The 18,827-nt window shown below is 39.0% G+C and overlaps 5 protein-coding genes across 9 annotated transcripts in view; 2 read left to right on the top strand and 3 right to left on the bottom strand.

The window, feature by feature from the left end:
* The window catches only part of LOC104811967, a 4,201-nt gene extending 2,797 nt beyond the window's left edge, over positions 1-1,404 (bottom strand). Inside the window, exons 1-2 of the mRNA XM_010538867.2 lie at positions 1,063-1,404; positions 1-462 (exon numbers count right to left, since the gene is read on the bottom strand). Coding sequence (XP_010537169.1) covers positions 1-462; positions 1,063-1,070 — 470 coding nt within the window. The 5' untranslated portion in view covers positions 1,071-1,404. The remainder of the gene's footprint in view (positions 463-1,062) is intronic.
* A 1,281-nt stretch (positions 1,405-2,685) lies between these two features.
* Positions 2,686-4,625, bottom strand: LOC104811953 (plasma membrane-associated cation-binding protein 1-like). 2 transcript variants are annotated; one of them, XM_010538848.1, is made up of 5 exons: positions 4,523-4,625; positions 4,142-4,284; positions 3,872-3,961; positions 3,664-3,748; positions 2,686-3,335 (listed from the first exon to the last, which is right to left on the bottom strand). In XM_010538848.1, the coding sequence occupies exons 1-5, from the start codon at positions 4,608-4,610 to the stop codon at positions 2,905-2,907; spliced, it is 837 nt and encodes a 278-aa protein (XP_010537150.1). In that variant the 5' UTR covers positions 4,611-4,625; the 3' UTR covers positions 2,686-2,904. The 2 variants fall into 2 exon arrangements, with proteins under 2 accessions (XP_010537150.1, XP_010537158.1); XM_010538856.1 differs by lacking the exon at positions 4,523-4,625 and adding an exon at positions 4,379-4,483.
* Positions 4,626-9,181: 4,556 nt separating this feature from the next.
* On the bottom strand, positions 9,182-14,111 carry LOC104811945 (DNA replication licensing factor MCM6). Of its 3 annotated transcripts, none has more exons than XM_019202386.1 (18): positions 13,932-14,111; positions 13,685-13,837; positions 13,456-13,581; positions 13,023-13,185; positions 12,699-12,892; positions 12,404-12,599; positions 12,257-12,331; positions 11,783-12,012; positions 11,578-11,692; positions 11,270-11,344; positions 11,041-11,181; positions 10,725-10,928; positions 10,462-10,623; positions 10,323-10,378; positions 10,094-10,236; positions 9,911-10,021; positions 9,607-9,741; positions 9,182-9,536 (listed from the first exon to the last, which is right to left on the bottom strand). In XM_019202386.1, the coding sequence occupies exons 1-18, from the start codon at positions 14,006-14,008 to the stop codon at positions 9,229-9,231; spliced, it is 2,664 nt and encodes an 887-aa protein (XP_019057931.1). In that variant the 5' UTR covers positions 14,009-14,111; the 3' UTR covers positions 9,182-9,228. The 3 variants fall into 3 exon arrangements, with proteins under 3 accessions (XP_019057931.1, XP_019057935.1, XP_019057940.1); XM_019202390.1 differs by having other exon boundaries at positions 9,607-9,738; positions 9,914-10,021; XM_019202395.1 differs by having other exon boundaries at positions 9,399-9,536; positions 9,607-9,726; positions 9,816-10,021.
* Positions 14,112-14,358: 247 nt separating this feature from the next.
* On the top strand, positions 14,359-17,483 carry LOC104811932 (ycf3-interacting protein 1, chloroplastic). Of its 2 annotated transcripts, XR_771540.2 has the most exons (7): positions 14,359-14,940; positions 15,303-15,347; positions 15,552-15,665; positions 16,199-16,279; positions 16,793-16,957; positions 17,060-17,121; positions 17,239-17,331. XR_771540.2 is itself a non-coding variant. In XM_010538821.2 (6 exons), the coding sequence occupies exons 1-6, from the start codon at positions 14,581-14,583 to the stop codon at positions 17,326-17,328; spliced, it is 855 nt and encodes a 284-aa protein (XP_010537123.1). In that variant the 5' UTR covers positions 14,360-14,580; the 3' UTR covers positions 17,329-17,483. The 2 variants fall into 2 exon arrangements, 1 of the variants encoding a protein (XP_010537123.1); XM_010538821.2 differs by lacking the exon at positions 17,060-17,121 and having other exon boundaries at positions 14,360-14,940; positions 17,239-17,483.
* A 93-nt stretch (positions 17,484-17,576) lies between these two features.
* LOC104811927 overlaps positions 17,577-18,827 on the top strand; it is a 1,739-nt gene continuing 488 nt past the window's right edge. The window contains exon 1 of the mRNA XM_010538808.2: positions 17,577-18,815. Within this exon, the coding sequence (XP_010537110.1) occupies positions 17,879-18,815 (937 nt within the window). The 5' untranslated portion in view covers positions 17,577-17,878. The remainder of the gene's footprint in view (positions 18,816-18,827) is intronic.

The following is an 18,827-nucleotide window of genomic DNA, read 5'->3' as shown; positions in this document are numbered from 1 at the left end:
CCGCCGATGAGCGGCGGTGTCGGCGGCGGCGGCGGCATTGACGGGTTCGCCGATCTCCTCTGAAGCTTGTTCGACGGCATCCTTCCCTGTCCGGAAGACGACGACGAGTCATCGGCGGAGGCGGTGATTGAGGCGGCGGATGATCGGATCTCTGCCCGAGAGACCCTCGAACGCTTCCTTTGTCCCCACTGCAACAGCATATCTCCGCCGCGACTGGGGCCGGGACTAGAGGTGAGGTTAGCACCGTGAGGATCTTGGTGGGATCCGAGTCGGATGCCTTTGGAAACTCCGACAACGGCTGAGCTGGTGCTCGTGCATACTCCGTTGAGTCCTCCGCAGGAGAAGGATGCTCTGCCGTTGTCTGCGGTGGTGTCTTCCTTTGATGCTCGTGAAGGAGAAGGTCTCAGGTAGTGCTTCTTGCCATTGGTGAGAGGAAGACAATCTGGGCTTACTCTCTGATATCTGTTCAATTGTTTGTTGAATCAAACCCCAAACAAAAGTCAGATCAACAAGAGTGAATCCAAACAGAGGAAGATTAACTGGAAATCAGAAAATGCAACTGCATCCATTGGAGCTACGAAGGGATTTTTTTTAGAACTTCAAGTGTATTTTTCTTCCGATTCCATGTTCTGATTACTTGGATTTATAGTTTTGAAGGTATGAAATTAAAACAACGGAAGAACCTCCGCAATGGTTCGTAGATCTATGGTGCCAAAATCCAAACTTTTCTTCTCTTCATATGAAGATACGGATCTTCGATCGACACAATGTAATCATCAAAGGAAACCGTAAACAATATCCAAAGAAGCAACGGGCTGACGTTAGTGTCAGAACACCGTGAATTTGAATAACTTTTAGATAAAAACCCAGATTCACAAAAACCATAACAAGTTCAAACAAGAGAGAAAAAGCCCACAATCAAAAAGTGGAAATTTCGGTTGTTTGTTCGTCAAACAAAAACAAGCAGACGAAGATCATCAAAACGAGCTACGAGAAGATGAAAGTGGATGAGGGAAACGAAGAAGAACACGATCGAGAAACGGAGAAGACGAAAGAGAGGACCTCATCATTATACCCAAGAGAAAATTCGGTTTCGGGTTTCCGATTCCGATCTGCGATTATTTCCAGATTCTAGGTTTGGTTCATTCCTCCGCCATCCTTTTCCGATACACAGAAAGAGAGAGCAAAAATTACAGGCTCCGTCTACTTCTACTTCTCCTGCTCCTCGTACCGATCACCGGAGGAAAACAGACAGAAGAGGGATAGAGAGAGAGATATGAAAAAAAACCCTTGAAGGAGATGATATATGTGTGTGTATGTATAGAGGGAGGAAGAGGAAGAAGAAGAGAGGAAAAATGGAGGCTCTACGTTAACAGTGAGAAAGAAGGGGGGGAAAGAGGAGGAGAAATAGTGGGTGCGATATTGTGCAATTTCTGTTTCTTATTCAATAAAGTTTTTGTTATTGTTTCTTAACTCCTCCAAATTTTGGATGTCTTCAACTTTCGATCCTATATTTATTTTATTTACAAATTAGTCCTCGGCCCAGTATAAGCCCATTATATGGACCTTCCTCCTCGTTCCGGGCCTTATCCTACGAGACCCACTTGTGAAAGTGAGATCCCCCACCACATTGCGCGATAAATACAAAAAAAAAACTCTTGTGAAAGTATTTATGGGATATATAAAGAATATAATAAAAGATCGTCAAAAGATATAGAAAAGATTTAAAAATATTAAAATAATATTTAGATTTGACACTATTTCAATATTTTAGATATTTATATTGATTAAATAAGGTATTTTATGATTGTGTTTATATTTACAAATATTTTGATATTCTGTTTTGAAATAATGGAATTTTCTAATGGTTTCTAAAAATCAATATTTATGCTGCTAAAATCTAAATATTATGCCAAACTCTCTATGATAATATATAATATTTTAATAGTTTAAGTAGATTTCATGCATCAAGCTAATGCCTACTAATAATAACTTGTATAAGTTGATAGTAGATGAAATCATCTTATGTCAACTAGTGACTTGCTTTCAATAGAGAGATTTTTCCTATTCAGAAGAAACACATTGAAGAAAAATAATTTGAGGGGTGATAAAGTCATATTTAATATATTGGATTCAATTCCGGTGGTGGAGAGAAATGTAATTTTTGGATCAAATGGTCCATGTACAAAGACCGGTCTCGAGTCTAGTGTGGATATAATCTGTCCGGAAAACCATCTTGATTATAAAAAAAAATACTTCGATGTCAAGGACTATGTAGACGTGGATGGTCACGCAACTTATAAAAACAAATGGACCAATGGGAGATAAAATAATAACGGAAGACAAGAGACTCTGAGTTAGTTGATTACCACTTCGTCTCAAATCCTGAATAACAAGGTTGGTCCGCCTGTGGTATTTCCACGGTTCTGTAATGATACCGTACGTAAAGCATGAAATTATTATCTAATAAAAAATTAAATAAAATTATCCATATAAAAATAATATTGATTTTATGTCGTCTTCTGATATTTCGTTTTCCTTCTTACTTGCACGGCTCAACAATCTCTCCACCACTGTTTTTGAACATTTTTTTTCGTAACGCTTATCTATTTTTTTTAATTACGAAATAAGAGAATGGTTTGAATCAGATAAACGTAACTCAAAATGAAAAAAAAAACAAATGAATGCAAAATAAAGAAGAGACATCGAATATATTTGTTACAAATTCACAAGAACATTAAAAAAAATAAAAATCCACAAAAAAAAAACCTTTTTGAAGACAAACAGAAGAGGTGTATCCACACAAGAAACAAAAACCAAATCTGAAAGAATGATATATCGTTTGCTTCTTTTTTTTTTTTTTACGTACACAGAGCTTTGGTTGGATCGCCGGCCACTACGATCTCATGCCTTCGGCGGCACTGGCGCCGGAGTTTCCTCAGCCTTGGCCGGAGTTTCTTCCGTCTTGGCCGGAGCTGCCTCTTCCTTCTTCTCCTCCGCCGGTTTCTTCTCTTCCTCGGCCGGTTTCTTCTCCTCCTCCGCCGGCTTCTTCTCCTCCTCCGCCGCCGGTTTCTTCTCCTCCTCGGCCGGTTTGGCCTCTTCCTTCTTCTCTTCCACTATCTCCTTCTCTTTCTCGCCGCTTGTTTCTTCGGTTTTGGGTTCTTCCGTTTTCGTTTCTTCCTCTGTTTTCACATCCTCGGCGGCAATATCTCTCGACTTTTCTTCGGGCGGAAGGAACTCCGATACCTTCTCGAAGATGAAGGAGACAGGACCCGTCACGTAGCTCAAACCGAAGTTGGTCGAAGCTTCAGACACAGCCTTCGATCCGGGGAATTCTAACACCGATAATGAAAAAGATCCAATTTCAGTACGTATTTGTCGAAGAAAAGCATGAACAAATCAAGAAAAAAGATACCCTATAGTATCACATCAAAACCCTAAAAAACCCTCCAAGAAACTACGTTGATTATTACAGTTGGCATCTTTGATTGCTCATCTGAATATTGCATGATCCAAATGAAGAGCATAGCCATCAGATCACTCGATGTCTGCTTAAACTAAACTTTCGTATCGGATTCAGACAAAGAATGATACAGAAGAGATACGTACAACTGTATTGGTTAAGAGAGATATATGCGGTAAGAGAACAGTTGAAGCATATACCGATTTTGACAAGTTCATCGATGAACTTTTGGACAGCTTCAGAGTGCTTCTTCAGATCTTCCTCCTTGGGATCCCTCACCAAACCCTAGCATGTTTATCAATCAAATTAATCCATTTTAACTGATCATTAAGGTCAACGTGTGGAAAGAATAGGGAGAAGACTAATTAATACAAACGATAAAAATATATATAAATAAAAGAAAAGAACCTTGACATCGGCAGACGCGGCCTCGTAGGTTTCCACGACTTTGGGTTGGAGTTCTGTCTTTTTCTCTTCAATCTCCTTGTTGATCGCCTCCTATCAATCATCACACATACATATACACATAATACATAAATGCCCATTTTTGGTTCAAGATCAATGAGTATGAATCTCATGCAACATATCATAGAGCACTAACAATTACTATGATATAGTTTGTGATGAAATTATTGAATCCTCTTATATATATATATATATACACACACACACACACACCTTGGAGTCATCGAAGGCCTTGATAGCCTCAGCAGCAGCAGCCTTCTTCCCAGGTTTCTTCTCGAACATCTTCTTGATCGTTGGAAGAACCTTTGATTTCCAGTAACCCATCTTCTCTTTATGCGTTAATTGACTTGATAATCCTACAATCAATTAAGGGGAAAAACATGAAAACACCATGATTATTCCGTTGTTCTACGTAATCTCATGAAAATATCTACGCAGAACAAAACAGACCCAAGAACAAGCAGACTTCACAGGGATGAAAATTCACAATCTTTTATATATACAGGTGTATATATATGTATATGTGTGTGTGTGTATGGATGCAACTGCACTTATATGGAGATCTTTTTGTTCTTTTGAGTTGATGAAACTTACTCGAAATTATCTCTGATTCCTTTGGCCTTGTTCTTCCCCAAAACACCAAAACTGATTGTCCCTCCGGATTAAGGAGTCTCGTCATCATATAGACAGTCTTATCTCCAAAATACCCTCCTTTTTCCTCTAAATTACGTGTCCACCCTTCTCTCTCCCCTTTGTCGTTTTCCTTTGCTTCGTTGGCGCTAGAACGAATTTCGGTTTAGAGACAAACCGATACTCCCGGTTTGGTCAAAGCACAATCTGGATTATTGTAAACCAAACCCTATCGGCTCATGAACTTATAACATTTATCAAAATATTTTCAGGTTAAATTCGGTTTAGTTACTGAATTTTTTTAGATGGTAAACCGATTTCATTTCTTCTCACCGGTTTAATGGCGATTATTTTTCAGTTTTCTTGGTAACCGGATGAGAGTCAAAAATAGGACAACTCATTGGTCAAAGCGAAGAGAGAAGAGAGTAGAGGGTAAATACGTAATTTCGAGTGTTGAAAATGCCAACTGGCAATCACATCAATCTGAGTTGGCAAATTAAAAGTGGGACCCGTTTCTATCGGGATTGTTAATTCTGGATGGTGATCTGTACGTGTAACATATACGCCTCTTATTCTTCAATTCTGTTTTTAAATTATATCATTATGTTAGTGCTTAAAAATAAAACCTTTATTCCGTCATTATTTAATAGACTCAATTATTTTTAGCTGAATACGCTGTTTAAAATACGTTACAACTAATAACTAATTCGAGCCAGGTTATTGTGAAAGTGGTTTTTAATTAATTTATTTCATGAACTGTAACTTAAAGTTAATAAATGTCAACTTCGGCTGTGTGACAAACCTTTTGCACATTGTTCTTTTGGTTATCGATTTTAAACTAAAATTAAATCAAAATCTCAGAACAATTATAGCCTATTTAGATTTTTATTTAAAATTTATTATAAATCGAAATCGATTTACATATAATTATATACAGTATTACCCACATTCATCTATCCGAATCCAATTTAAACAGATTTGAAGGAATCCTAAGTAATATACTCCCAACAAAACTATATATATATATGCATATATTAGAGAGAGAGATGATGATTTTATTTTAGATGGATACAGAAACAAATCAAGGGCTTCGCTGTTTGGAAGAAATTAGGCCGTCTAACATATAAAAAAAATAATATAAGATAAAGAATAAGAAAATAAATAATGTATTTGCATAATGGTATTCCAAGACAGACATCCCTCCCTCAATATCTGAATCACCAAATCTCATCGTTTCCATCGAAACATGGTTTACACTCCTTTTTCCATTTTAATTATTAATTTATTTACACAACGACAATGTTACAAAACGTAATAATAATTTTAATTATTAACGTATGATTGCATGTGAAACTTATTAACATGAAATTGGATTTATTAAGTAAAAGAAATTAAAATCCTTGTAATTAATGTACTGAAAATATTTATTCATCGATGTGTATATTTTGTATGCCAACAAGAAAAATATTAAATGATAAAAATGCGGTCATAGTGACAGTATGCATGCACATGGGTTGCCTTGATGGCCAGTTTTGTCTTCGATGAACAAAACAATGGACGACAATACAATCAACAGATCCTATGATATATGATTATTCTTGTATCTGTACATTAACATATGGATACATGTACATACATGCATGCATACATACATATATATTAGGCGTATGTTTACTGTCACGTGTATAAATGTAAATGAAACAATATATATAATTAATACATTACAAATCTTTTTTTCTTTCAGAAACTACGTTTTTGTTTTGCAATGTTATTAGGTGAGCAACTTTACCTTATGATTTTACTTGATATTTTTTTTATAGTTTTTATATTTCGTCGTATTGCCCAATAATCTAATTGACATTCGATTACCAATGTGCCCCCTACCCTCCTACGTTAGAAAGGACGAATTATTTATTTAAATTAGTAGTAGAAAAATGTTGCAGGTTCTGCTATACCAAAATGCAATGAAACCATTTCTCTATGATTATAAATTAACATGATTTGTTAAAACTGAGTACGTCCTTTATATATCGAATTTATAATCTCCAAAATGTTTTTCAAGACAAAATTTTGTTGTTTTAATTTTGTTTCCAAAAAAAATGAAAAAAGATTCGAGATGCGTAGGATAGATAAGCTTAAAGATAGGGATACGAAGAATTTACGGTAATTTTTATATAAGATAATTAAATATTCATATTAATTTGTGGCAAGATTTCACTTGTCAAGTATACATTTTTAATGGAAAATTAGACAAATCATAGTGATAATAAGTTATACATATATACCTACGCTTACGCGTGTGACATTACACGTTATCTAATTGATCATGATTACATGTAAACATCACCACTTATTAAGGAAAATGGGGAAATAGTTTTGACTTTTAAATCATAATTAATCAAGCTCGGTTTAATTAAAAAAATAAAATAAAAATGATTTCAGAACTCAAGACTTGAGGAGCACTATTGCTTGACAACTAATTAAATTTTTTTTAAAATGACTTTAATTTGGATTTAATAAAAATAATAATTTGAATGGGTGGAATGCATTCGTCCAACAAAACTTATATAATTTATTTTTAGATAATCATTTCTTGATCATAACGTTATATCTGTTACTATTGTTTTTACGATCATCATGTTGTCAACATCACCATCATCATCACCATGGATTTTTTTTTTCTAATGACTAATAATCAAATAGAATAAGATATATTACTCTTTAGTCTTCATTTATGATTTATTGTGTTGAATATTAATTCCTTTTACCATAAGAAATACTTACCAGTACAACTGTACAAGCTAAAGTATAAACGATATTTTTTTTTATAAAAAATTTAAAACTAAAGTAAAATGATCTCTTTTTATGTTTTGTTAAATGAAAATATATAGGGATTTATATAAACCAAATAATATTAAAAGAAACCGATCCATTATATAGTTTGAATTCGCAAAAGGATTTGAGAAAAGTTCTCTATATCGTCGATTTAAACGTCGAACACGGTTTATAAACAATTCTTTTGAAAGTAGTAAACCGAAACAAACCAATTTAAATCCGTCAAAACCGGCCATACTCTCTGATAATTTATTTTTTGTTTTTTCAACGTCAAATACAAGAAGCGAAAACCATCAAATGTATAAAAATTCGATAAAATCGTCCGGAATAATTGACCTTATTAGATAGAATTACAATTTGACCAGAAAGAAATAGTCCTAACCGGTGTCAGAAAACCACATGTACCAAAGTTTCTATATTTCTGATAATGTTTCATGTATCCGACGATTGGGTCCCACATAGGGCGCATCTAAATTTACCTTTACGTATCTGATAGTGAAGCAGCACCGCGACAGAGAGAATCCAAGGGGATCACATCGGAACGAAATGAGTCTATCAGTTTGGTTCGGTTCGGTTAATTTCGGTTCGGTTTGTTTCTTGGGCCATCCTCTTTCCCAAGTAGTACAAAACAGGAAGCATGTGCAAAACCCAATAATATTAGAAAAGATGATAAGCTTATGGGCTCAGACACAGGCCCATTAACTATAGCCCAAGCCCACGTTTTGGGAAATACGATGGATGATTTTGCACTCAGATACGTCGAACAGAACACCAAGCAAGACCTAGGTTATATATATACGTTATATATAGTAACGGACACACATCCATTAACAAATTCCTTGAGTATCAAGAAAGAAACTCGGAAAAACTCTCAAAAGGATCAGAAAATGGATTTCTTGTGGAAGAAGAAAACTTGAGGCTCATACGGAACGCTGTTTCTACCTCGGCATCAGAACATTCCGATTTTATTTGCGAGGAATTCATTTCGTTCTACGCAAAAGAAAAAGATCACAACGAGACCTTACTCAAGTTCGCCAAGGTCAATTTCAATTACTTGCAGCTGCTTTACAAGAAAGAAGTGAAAACGTTCTCGAAGTAGGTTCTTGAATCTTTTCGACTGTATTAACCCTTCTGTCTTTGATATATATATATATATATAAGTCACTGTAAAAGGTCTATAATTATGCCTCATTTGCAGATGGTGGAAGGACCTGGACCTCGGATGGAAGCTGCCGCATTACTTGAGAGACAGAATCGTTGAGTGCTACATCTTTTGTATCGGGGTGTACTTCGAGCCACAGTTTTCACTCGGGAGAGCCGCATTGATTAAGTTCTTCAAACTCTTCACCATTCTCGATGATACTTACGATCCATTATCAGCAAGCCTACACCTACAATTTTTATTAGAATGTTGTTGTTTTTTTTTTTAAATGTTTAGATATATTGTTAGAGACTTTCACCTATCCATAATTAACAAGGAAACCCAAAATGAACAGGTGGGATCCGGATGGGATGGACAAGCTACCTCCTTAGGATGCTGTGCCTCGGCAAATCGCGATGAGACTTATCAACGCTGACCGGATGGGAGAAGGATACACCAATCCTGAAGACAATTTCAAGAACTACATCACCTCTATCCTTGACGACCCCATTTCCCCTCTGAAACTCTTTCTCACCTCTACAGAAAATATCTATGTGAGACGAAGGGCATGGGGTCGTCACTCGTCAGTGCCACAAAAATGTACGGTATTCAATTTTTTTTTATAGAAAAAAAAAACAAAGCTCTCGTAGGGCGGTAACAAAATAAAATTTAATATGAAACTGCGATGCCGGTTTTACAAAATATTTTTTTTTACAAAGGAGCAGACTAAATACTTCAGAAAGCTCAAGTCATGCATGGAATGGAAGTCTGTAGCATTGGGTTTAACCTCTCTCATTTTTTTTGTAATTGCATTCAGAGCTTCTCCAAATTGGTAAGTTAGTATTGGATCGGCCAGGTTCGAAACTACTCGACGACATAGTTTGGAGCCACAGCCAATATCCTCTCGTCTCTTTGGGATGATCGTCTCGTAGCTTCTGCTTCCTCTGCTGCTTCCCGACCATCGTCTAACACTATCAGATGCCCTTCTCTTCTCACCAGACTCTGTCATTCCATTGCCTTGTTAGCTACTTAATCTCAGTGTTTTAAAGGAAACAAAAAATGATGATGATACCTCGATGATGGCCCTGAGTTTCTTGATATCGAGTTTTACTTGTTCTTGCGAACTGTATTTCTTCTTCTCGTTCTGCTGGTCCACGTACCATCTGATCAGTTCCTTCTGTCTCATTTCCTGCTAATCCTGCACCTGAACATGCGGTAAATTAAGAATCTCTTTTATTAGGCCGGGTCGGGTCTGAGAAAAAGCTATAATCCCTTCCACGCACATATTCTTTGTAACGAAAAACTAGTTATACTAATTATTTGTATGATGAACAAAATAGTGAAATAGCTGGCACAGAGCAGGGGGTAGCGTGGTTCACCATCTCTATTTTCAGTTTCTTCATGGTGTCGAAGGCATATAACAAGTGAATGAGTGATCCGTTGAAATTCTTCTTCGCTTATCACCAGCTTTGGAGCTCCACCGTTATCTGCTAAACCAAGATGATGTTTACTATGGTTCTCACGCATACAGCTAAAAACGATTAGGAATAATAACATACCTGTCTTGCCAGAAGGTGGCTCGGCTGTACCATTCTCTTGAGCTTCGGTCCCATCAGTGCCGTCATTCCCATCATCCCTATCCTCGATGTTGTCACGATTATCATCTTGATACTCGGAGAGATCAATGTCACCTGACTCAACACTATGTAAGAGAACGATGTGCCTTTTTTAGGATATGATTTCCAGAGAAATCAAGAGATATAGATATAGAGACGCTTAGGGCTCTACCTGATAACAGAAGTTTTCAACAGTCTGACAGCCAATAGAACATGACTTGGTAGCACCTGAAATGAAAATTTCCAGGGTAAGGCAAATACAGAGCAAAAATAAAAAGGACCAGCAGTCAGTAGAGAGTCGAGACAAACACCTGAGTTTCCAAATGAGCCCTGGCAATGGCTTCTGAGAGCCTGATCAATGCCTCTAGCTGTCTGACCGTCATTCTATAAGCAACTCTTGTCCCAGGAGTTGTATCACCTTTGCGTAGAGTAACATAAGACTCGACCAGTAGCTTCCTTGCTTCCGAGCTTAGCTGTGACATGATTAGGAGATCAAAATGATGTCAGCGTCTGATACAGAAGAACCTTTCAAAGTCAAACTACTCTAAGGTTACATGAGTGAGTGAGCGACAACCTTTGGTTTCAACGTTTTTGCAAATGCAATGTACCGCTTGAGTTGTGCAGTACTGAATGGGGGAGAGAGAGCCTCTTCATGCTTCTGGTGAACTCTCACGATGTGGTGGGCAATGTGGTAATCAGTTATCTCATCAGGATCATCAATCATAACATACACAAGATCAAACCTCGAGAGAATGGCAGGCGGGAGAGCAACATTATACTGGAAAAACAACAGATGATCAGTTCGTCTTCAGATATAAGCTTCCATGATCGTTCTTAAACAATATACAGACATCAAGACTCTTTGATAATCTTAAAGAAGATAACCTCACCTTGAGTGGTTTAGACTTGTCATAGCGCCCGCCCACAGGGTTAGCTGCTGCTAGGATTGATGTTCTAGCATTCAGGGTTGCTTGTATCCCTGCTTTTGTAATGCTGATTGTTTGCTGCTCCATGGCTTCGTGAATAGCAACCTGCATAATCAAATGCATAAGTTACTATATTTGCTACATACCAGGAAACTAGATCCTCCATAACAAAAGTAAGCATGATGCTCCTTACCTGATCTCTGATATCCATTTTATCAAATTCATCAATGCAACATATCCCATTATCAGCAAGCATCAGAGCACCAGCCTATTAAAGAGTTAGATAGCTTTTATTAGATATCTTGATCGACAAGAGTCAGAGCACATAAATCACACATGAAAGGAGACTAGAAATGTTAAGCAACTCCAAGATTTATACTTGAGCCAACAGTTCTAGGTTACACAAACGTTTAATGGATACTTTTCATGGGAAATAGTGAATTGCTAAGTCTAGATTCTTCATTGGTTTCCTGTACTCTCGATTCGAGTACAGTACAGTACCTCTATACAGAATTCTCCTGTTTCCGGTTCTTTAGCCACAGTTGCCGTCAACCCAGCTGCAGATGAGGATTTCCCAGACGTATAGACAGATCTCGGTACTATGCCTGATGTATACCTGCAAATGACAAATCGTAAAGTGAGGCTGGAATTCTAGGGGGAAAACAGGAGAATGACAAAAGGTAAACTTGGAAAGAGAATTCATTACTTGAGGAACTGGGATTTAGCACAGCTGGGATCCCCAACTATACAAACATTGATGTCTCCTCTCAGGTTGATGCCTTCGTGCGTAATCTTGTGCACACCACCCAACAGCATGAGTAGAATAGCACGCTTGATGTCTTGATGACCAAAAACCGCTGGGCCAATGCTACCTACTAACTTGTTGAAATAATCGGGAGTGTTTCTCATTTGCTGAATTTCATCTAGCTCTTCTGTCTGCCAAATTCAGACAAGGAAAATTTCACCAATTACATATTTCATAACCATAGAGGAAGTTAGCTCAGAAAAACAAATTTTGGGTTCTACACGAAAATATCAGCAACAATGTCAAGAATGCTAAATTGAACTGACACTTAGATGTCGAGAACATAACTAGTTAAAACAAAGATTTGCTGGACTTGTATCTGAGACACAAAAAAGTTTCAAGAGCTTTGGAAAATAAACGAAACAGAAAACTCACTGTGAAATTCTGATTATTTTCGTCGGCATCTTTTTGTCTGTTCCGGATGTCAGTGTTCCTACTACCATCAGCAATCTAGACAAAGAAACATCATTGATCAGAAAAACCCCACTTGGGATTGGTTAACAGCTTCTGTAGTTGACAAACCTGCACTGAGTTTGCAATGAAGGCAAGGCGGTATGAGAGATCTCTAACTCCCAGTGCCTTGAGGCCTTTGACACCTTCATTTCCAACGTTAGAGCTTTTCTGTTGTGATGAGTCCCGACGACATTCTGCTCTCTCCCCGGTAGAAGCCAGTGCCAATATGTCAGGTATCACAACCACGGTTCCCGTAAAGATAACCCTATGAGCACAAAGTCATTAGAACCGGTAATCAGTGGAAACTCCTGATTATTAAAGGGTTAGAAAGCAACTTAAGCAAATGGCGCAAGATTAATCTTACGTGTCACCAGCCCTGGCCTGCTCTACAATCTCATGGCGAAGAATGACATCCAAGGACCGTGGTAAGGAACCTGCAGGTATCTCTTTTGATGTCTCCTGCATTCTAACTCTTTGCCAGTCAGTGAACTTGCTCTCCTGTCTAAGTAATGCCCATTTTGCTCTGTTGAGACAAGTTGGACTCACACAGATTGTAGGCTGCAACAATGCCGTAGATTTCAAGAAAAAAAGAGAGCATCAAATGGGGAATCTGAACTATACAATTGTTCTTGCGTAAATGGAAAACATGGATAGATTAGGACAACCAGAAACTAAGAAATTCAATTACCTGCGTGTACTTAAATTGTTGTTCGACATTCTTTATTACACTGCCACACTCTAAGCACTTGAATGTCCCAAAAAGAAGTTCAGGCCTCACTTCACTTGTCCGTGTAACCACACCAGACACCGACACCAACTTCCCAATTTCGGCAGTGGCTAGTTCCCTCAATCTAAAGAGAGTGACATGGATCAGCATCACAATCACCGGACAGTATACAAAACAACTCGCATCAATAAAGAAAAATTATGAATGACTCAAGAAAAATGGATAAAGATGATCAAATTAACTGGAAAACAAATGAGCCGTTTATGCTTTATGAGGGACAATTTTTCATGTTTCAACAAAAAAATGATAAAATTAAGCTTCTTAGCTATAAGATGGTTAAAAAGAACAGAATAATGTTGAAGATATACATGAATCGGACTCAAATGGCGAATACCTTTTTGTGAAGGGGAGGTTGTAGAAGGCGAAATTGATATCTTTGTTCGGAGTTTCATCAGAAGTAAAAGATGGGTACAGTTCGAGCACAAATCTCTTGCACGCACTCCTCAAATACGGCTCAAACCTGAACAATTTCATGCCAAAAGCAAAGCATATGTTAATTCCCCAAACAAAAACTAGGGTTTCCGCCAAATTCCCCCATTACCCACTAAAAAGAAAGAACCCACCTCAGGTATTCATCGGCTACTGCCTTCTGAAGAGCATCATTGTAGCGCATGACATGAGAGAAATCGATGAACATCGTGGTCGATTCGATGTTTTTCATGGCTTCCACTTCCGCTTCATAGTACAGCTCCGGCTTGTTTGGGTCCAATCGAAAACTGAATCAATTTCCATCATATTAAAACTAAAGATATTGCCAGCAACTAGATCGAAACAGCAAAAACTCCAATTGAAGAACTGATAAACACAAACCTCTTGAGGAAGTCCAGGAAGAGGTTCTCCACTTGAACCGCCTTTTCATCCATGAAGAACCCTCCAAAAGCCTCCATTTACAAACGACTGCACCGAAATCTTGTAGCTCTCTCAAAAAATTCCACAGCGAAACAGAAGGACGAAGAAACCCTAGACACGTTCAAACGGTAAGCGGCAAAATGGAAGGGGCACTTTCACCAGTATGGAAGAGAGAGCGTGCCGTCGTGGCGGGAAACTATGTGGGCCCCGTCAACAGTTTCCCGCCAAAACAAGCAAGCGATGTTCAGTTACAAATTGCATAGTTGCTGGGCTTAATAAATATGGGCTTTAAATGGACTTTTCAAATATGGGCTTTTTTAAAATGGGCCTTTAACGGGTCGATGTAAATGTTGCACTAGACGAGGATTATCCATGTGGCAAGCAATTCGAGGCAATCTTTGGACAAACAACGCGAACCAGAGCCACGAATCTCATCCTCCTCCAGTCCGATACAAGAGAATTTCAATTGATTTTCTAATAGAATTTATTAACGTTGCATGAAATTTCCGGTCGTCTTCTTCAATTGGCGTTCGACTGAGAAAACCAGAGATATGCAGAATCTGTGAGCTGTTATAGTGGAAGAGGACAAGAAGGATAAAGAAGAGTTAAAATGGCGTCGTCGCGGATGTTTCAGTTGCCGTTGCAGTACTACACTTCTCCATCTCTCTGGGGTTCTTCCGGTCGCCGGAATTCCAGATTCTTCTCGCCGAATCCGGTGGGTTTTAACCGGAAAATCGGACTATGCGGTGGCGGAGATGACCGTAGCGGGAGACGGGGGACGAACAAGAGGTACGTAAGTCTGATGGTTCAGGTGGAGAAAGGGGACGCGACGGAGACTCGAGTGCCGGTTCCGTTAACCGTGGAGCAGCAAGAGAAGGAGAGGAAAGAGAGAGAGAAAGATGAAGACGAAGAAGAAGGAGAGGGAGAAGTGGATCCGGATGATCTCGAATATGTCAGCGAGATCAAAAGGGTTTGTGTTTCCTTTTGTCTCTCGCTTTCTCCCTGCTTTACCTGATTCTGATTTGGGATTCAAACTCATCCGCAACTATGGATACTGTAACTGGAAACTAAACTATAGACTATGATATTGCTGGAGTACATTAATTCAAGCTTATAGATTCACTCTTTAGTAAAAACTTGGAGCTTTAGAAACAGATATAATGCCGATAACAAAGAGGCAAGCATGAGATTAAACAAGGGTTTTTGTAATTTTCTAGTACCCTTCTTGCCTTGTTCTCCTGAATTACTTGGGCAAAGTTCATATGGATTTTCTTTTCCTATCAAATAGGAAAATTCAGGAAGGTAAACGGTTTGAACGTGTGTTTATGTTAGGCATTGGAGCTTCTCAGGAAGAACAGGGACATGCTCTTCAGTGAGGTAAGCCCATCCCAGATCACTATGCTTTGACCTTATGAGCATTTACTTGATGATTTTTCTTATGTTCTCGGAAAGCTGAATGTGTCCTGGTTGTGGGTGGCATATCACGATTAAGATCTGAATGTTATACTTTGTCCAGAAAATGTAGTAGATCATTGCCCAGGATGAAATATTGAGACTTTGGTGTTTGTTGCAAAATCGTAGGTTAAGCTGACTATCATGATCGAGGACCCAAGAGAGGTGGAGAGAAAGAGATTGCTTGGGATAGAGGACGCTGACGGCCCAACCAGGGAAGATTTAGCTGAAGCCTTGGTGCAGGTGAGTTTTCATGCCTTTGTTCTCATTATATTGAATTATATACCGCTCAAATTTGAGTGGACCGACCACAAGTCAGACAAAATCTGACTTCAAACACATTTTTGCGAATTGCGAGACATGAGCCATGTTATGCATCAGTCATCCTCGAGGAACTTCAAGACTGATCATTAGATTACTATTGTGAAATGTAGTCGCTACATGCAATTTCTGCTCTTACTTGATATAGACGGATGCATTGAGTGGCACAGTACCCCTGTTTTCTTATCACGGGAACAATATGCTGCCGTGTCTAATATCGTGTCTCAGTACATAAACCTTTCCATGGCATTTCTACGTTTGAAATAACAGTTCTATTCACCCTTTAATACGTATGTATGGTGTCACTGCAAATTTTCGAGTTCGAGTAGCTTGGCTTGAGTAGTTTCATGGAAAGATTTGAGTAACTAAATGATGAAAGTAGCTTTATGATAGTTGTTAAATGAGGATCAGTCAAAATACATGGTGTGTTGGTATTGTTAATTCTTTACTCACAGGTAAATGAAGAGAAAGTCCCCAAAAATCGACTTGCACTTCGGATGCTGTATGAGGAGATGATCAATTGGCCAAATTTAGAGGTACCTTTTCACAAATGTTTCTGTTTTGTGCATTCATTGACACAAGGGAGGTGCCCACTTTTTGTCTATGGAGATTCTAATCCATGCTGATTCATGATACATCTGTTTTATTCTACGTGGAGAAATTGTATCAAATCATTGACATGTCTTCACAAATAAATTAAAAAAAATTCTATCCAACTCTGAAAAAATGGTTGTAGCTTGTAAGACACAGAAACCTTGACGAATCAGATCATCTATCCTCAGCAAGAATTTGAATATTGATACGCCTTTCGTTTTCAAGTTTAAGTTGACGGAGGTGTTGTGTACCTGAAGACCAAAAGGCAAAGGATAATAATACCCTTTGCACAGCATTGTCTTTGGCTGGCTTCTTTGATGAAATCCTTTGCCATCCATCATTTCAGCAAAGTCGTTAATTAAGTAGAATAGAAACTGAACGTATGTGTTGTTAGTTTTGACCTGAAGCCTTATCTTACAGAGATATTTTGGTCATTACGTTTTTTATCTGACAAGATTGAGGCTACAAAGACAACACGAGGCAAGTCATTATACGCAAAAGCCACGGATACGGGAGTTGATCCGAAAGAGGCAGCCAAGAGACTCAACATGGATTGGGATTCAGCTGCCGAAATTGAGGATGCCAATGTCAATGACAGTGAAGAAGTACCTGCAGCACTGGTCCGTTTCCATCTCTCTTACAGCTCCTCTACATAGATAAATTAATGTTTCACATGTGAATATCTTAGGCATCGGTTAATTTATTAGTCATCGATCGAACAGGCCTAGTTCAATGGAAGTAGATGAAAAAAACAAGGTGACAAAACTCTAGCAAAAGATTCACCGTACGATCTCATTCTTTTCCAGATTTGTGATCTTTATTCGTGTCTGATTACTACGCGACAGTTTTGAACTTGGGTTCTGATCGATTCTTCCCCTTCTTCTGGTTTTATTCTTTGCAGGGTTATGGAGCATTGTACTTAGTCTCGGCTTTTCCAATTATCATCGGTATATCTGTTGTGTTGATCTTATTTTACAATTCCCTCCAGTAGAACTGCTTCCTTAATCACTCTGGCAATGTACAAATTTTAGGCTCAAACACCACCAACCACTGTCATGAATATGTTTGTACATCGAAATCACGAACTGGAAACTTTTCGTGTTTGTCAAGTTTAAATCGTGAAATGAACTCAGCTTACTTTGACTATTTCGCTGTCTTTTCTACACATTCCTCGGCTTATCTTCTGCAGCAGGTAAGAATATTTACTCTCAGAGATATTAAAGAAAAGCCGTTCGTGCGGGCATATATCTGTCTTGATTTGGTCTTGTCTGAAATGGAAAGTGATACATTGGGCATGTTCCGAGTCAACTACACTGATGATGATGTCTTTGGTTTTTTTAATATAGCAATCAAGTCAACCACCATGGTGAGATTATATTATGCAGGAAAACATACAGAGGACGTGCGAGCCATGCCCCAAGACGTGCAGCCCATCCTAATCCGATCTTTAAATATCAGTTTGTATCTTTGGCCTTTGCCACTGTCTTTTTCATCATCACCGACTCGAATTCTCTGTCCTCGGAAACTTGCAGGTGTAGTAAATGGCAACAGCGGTGGTCACGGCAACCACGGCGAGTTTCGGGGAGGAAACTCACGAGGACTGGCATGAGTTCGAGGTTCAGGAGCCGAAGATTCTTGTCAAGAAGACGAGTATGCAGTCGGAGAGGCAGATTTCGGTCGACCCGAAATCTCTGAAGGCTTTATCTTTATCAGCGTCCATGAGGAGGAACATTAGTTTCAATCTGGTACCTCCTCCGGCGATTCCAACTCCTAGGGACTTGGATGTGCCTTTGCCTCTGCCTCTTCAGCCCGTGAGGACAAAGTTCGTGAGCTGCAGCCTCCCGAACTCAGCCTCAACATCCCCTAGACAGAATTCGGGCGTGTTGAAGGGAAACAAGAACAGAGGCCAAGACCTGGACCTCAGGCCGGTGGGAGACAGAGCTGTCACGTTTAGGAGAAGCAAGTCTTGTGGGGAAGGCCGAGCATGTGCTCCATCACTCGATTTCGACATCTTGATGCACAGATCGAAACACGGGAATCATCAGACAAGTTTCTCCTCGAAAACCGTTTCCCACATGAGCAGCATCAGCAGCAGCTTCTCCAAAACAGAGTCCAGCAAGAGCAACAGGAGCATCAAAAGCATGAATTCATTCGAAGACGGGTTCAAATGCAGCGCTCTCTGCTTGTACCTCCCGGGATTCGGCAAAGGAAAACCAGTCCGATCATCCCGAAAGGACGATTCTTTCACCAGAACCACCACGATGGCGTCTTCCACAGCAAGAACAGCCTCCATTAAAGACAATAACACAGTGATTTCAGCACGAGCTTCCCTTGAGAAGTTCGAGTGTGGGTCATGGAGCTCGTCGGCTTTGATATACGAAGACAACGTAGAAGCCGGAGGCCATTTCTTCGACTTGCCGTCTGAACTGATAAAGGGTGGCTCGGGTGGGAACGACCAGGACGAGCCGGTTTCGGCGGGTTTCGGGTTTT

Source organism: Tarenaya hassleriana, unplaced genomic scaffold (genome assembly GCF_000463585.1).
Source record: "Tarenaya hassleriana unplaced genomic scaffold, ASM46358v1 Cleome1, whole genome shotgun sequence".
NCBI classification, from domain to species: domain Eukaryota; kingdom Viridiplantae; phylum Streptophyta; class Magnoliopsida; order Brassicales; family Cleomaceae; genus Tarenaya; species Tarenaya hassleriana.
The sequence above is the reverse complement of the archived record's forward strand: the minus strand, read 5'-3'. Positions and strand labels throughout refer to the sequence as shown.

What these genes read in the sequence shown, in the direction of transcription:
- LOC104811932 (XM_010538821.2), top strand. Translation starts at nt 14,581, where the DNA reads ATGGCGTCGTCGCGGATGTTTCAGTTGCCGTTGCAGTACTACACTTCT. An exon ending in ATGTCAGCGAGATCAAAAGG is followed by an intron (nt 14,941 to 15,302) that starts GTTTGTGTTTCC and finishes TGTTTATGTTAG; the next exon opens with GCATTGGAGCTTCTCAGGAA. An exon ending in TCAATTGGCCAAATTTAGAG is followed by an intron (nt 16,280 to 16,792) that starts GTACCTTTTCAC and finishes TTATCTGACAAG; the next exon opens with ATTGAGGCTACAAAGACAAC.
- LOC104811953 (XM_010538848.1), bottom strand. Translation starts at nt 4,610, where the DNA reads ATGATGACGAGACTCCTTAATCCGGAGGGACAATCAGTTTTGGTGTTT. An exon ending in AGGCCTTCGATGACTCCAAG is followed by an intron (nt 3,962 to 4,141) that starts GTGTGTGTGTGT and finishes GATGATTGATAG; the next exon opens with GAGGCGATCAACAAGGAGAT. An exon ending in CCGCGTCTGCCGATGTCAAG is followed by an intron (nt 3,749 to 3,871) that starts GTTCTTTTCTTT and finishes TAAACATGCTAG; the next exon opens with GGTTTGGTGAGGGATCCCAA.
- LOC104811945 (XM_019202386.1), bottom strand. Translation starts at nt 14,008, where the DNA reads ATGGAGGCTTTTGGAGGGTTCTTCATGGATGAAAAGGCGGTTCAAGTG. An exon ending in GTAGCCGATGAATACCTGAG is followed by an intron (nt 13,582 to 13,684) that starts GTGGGTTCTTTC and finishes GAAATTGTTCAG; the next exon opens with GTTTGAGCCGTATTTGAGGA. An exon ending in GGGCTCATTTGGAAACTCAG is followed by an intron (nt 10,379 to 10,461) that starts GTGTTTGTCTCG and finishes TTTTCATTTCAG; the next exon opens with GTGCTACCAAGTCATGTTCT.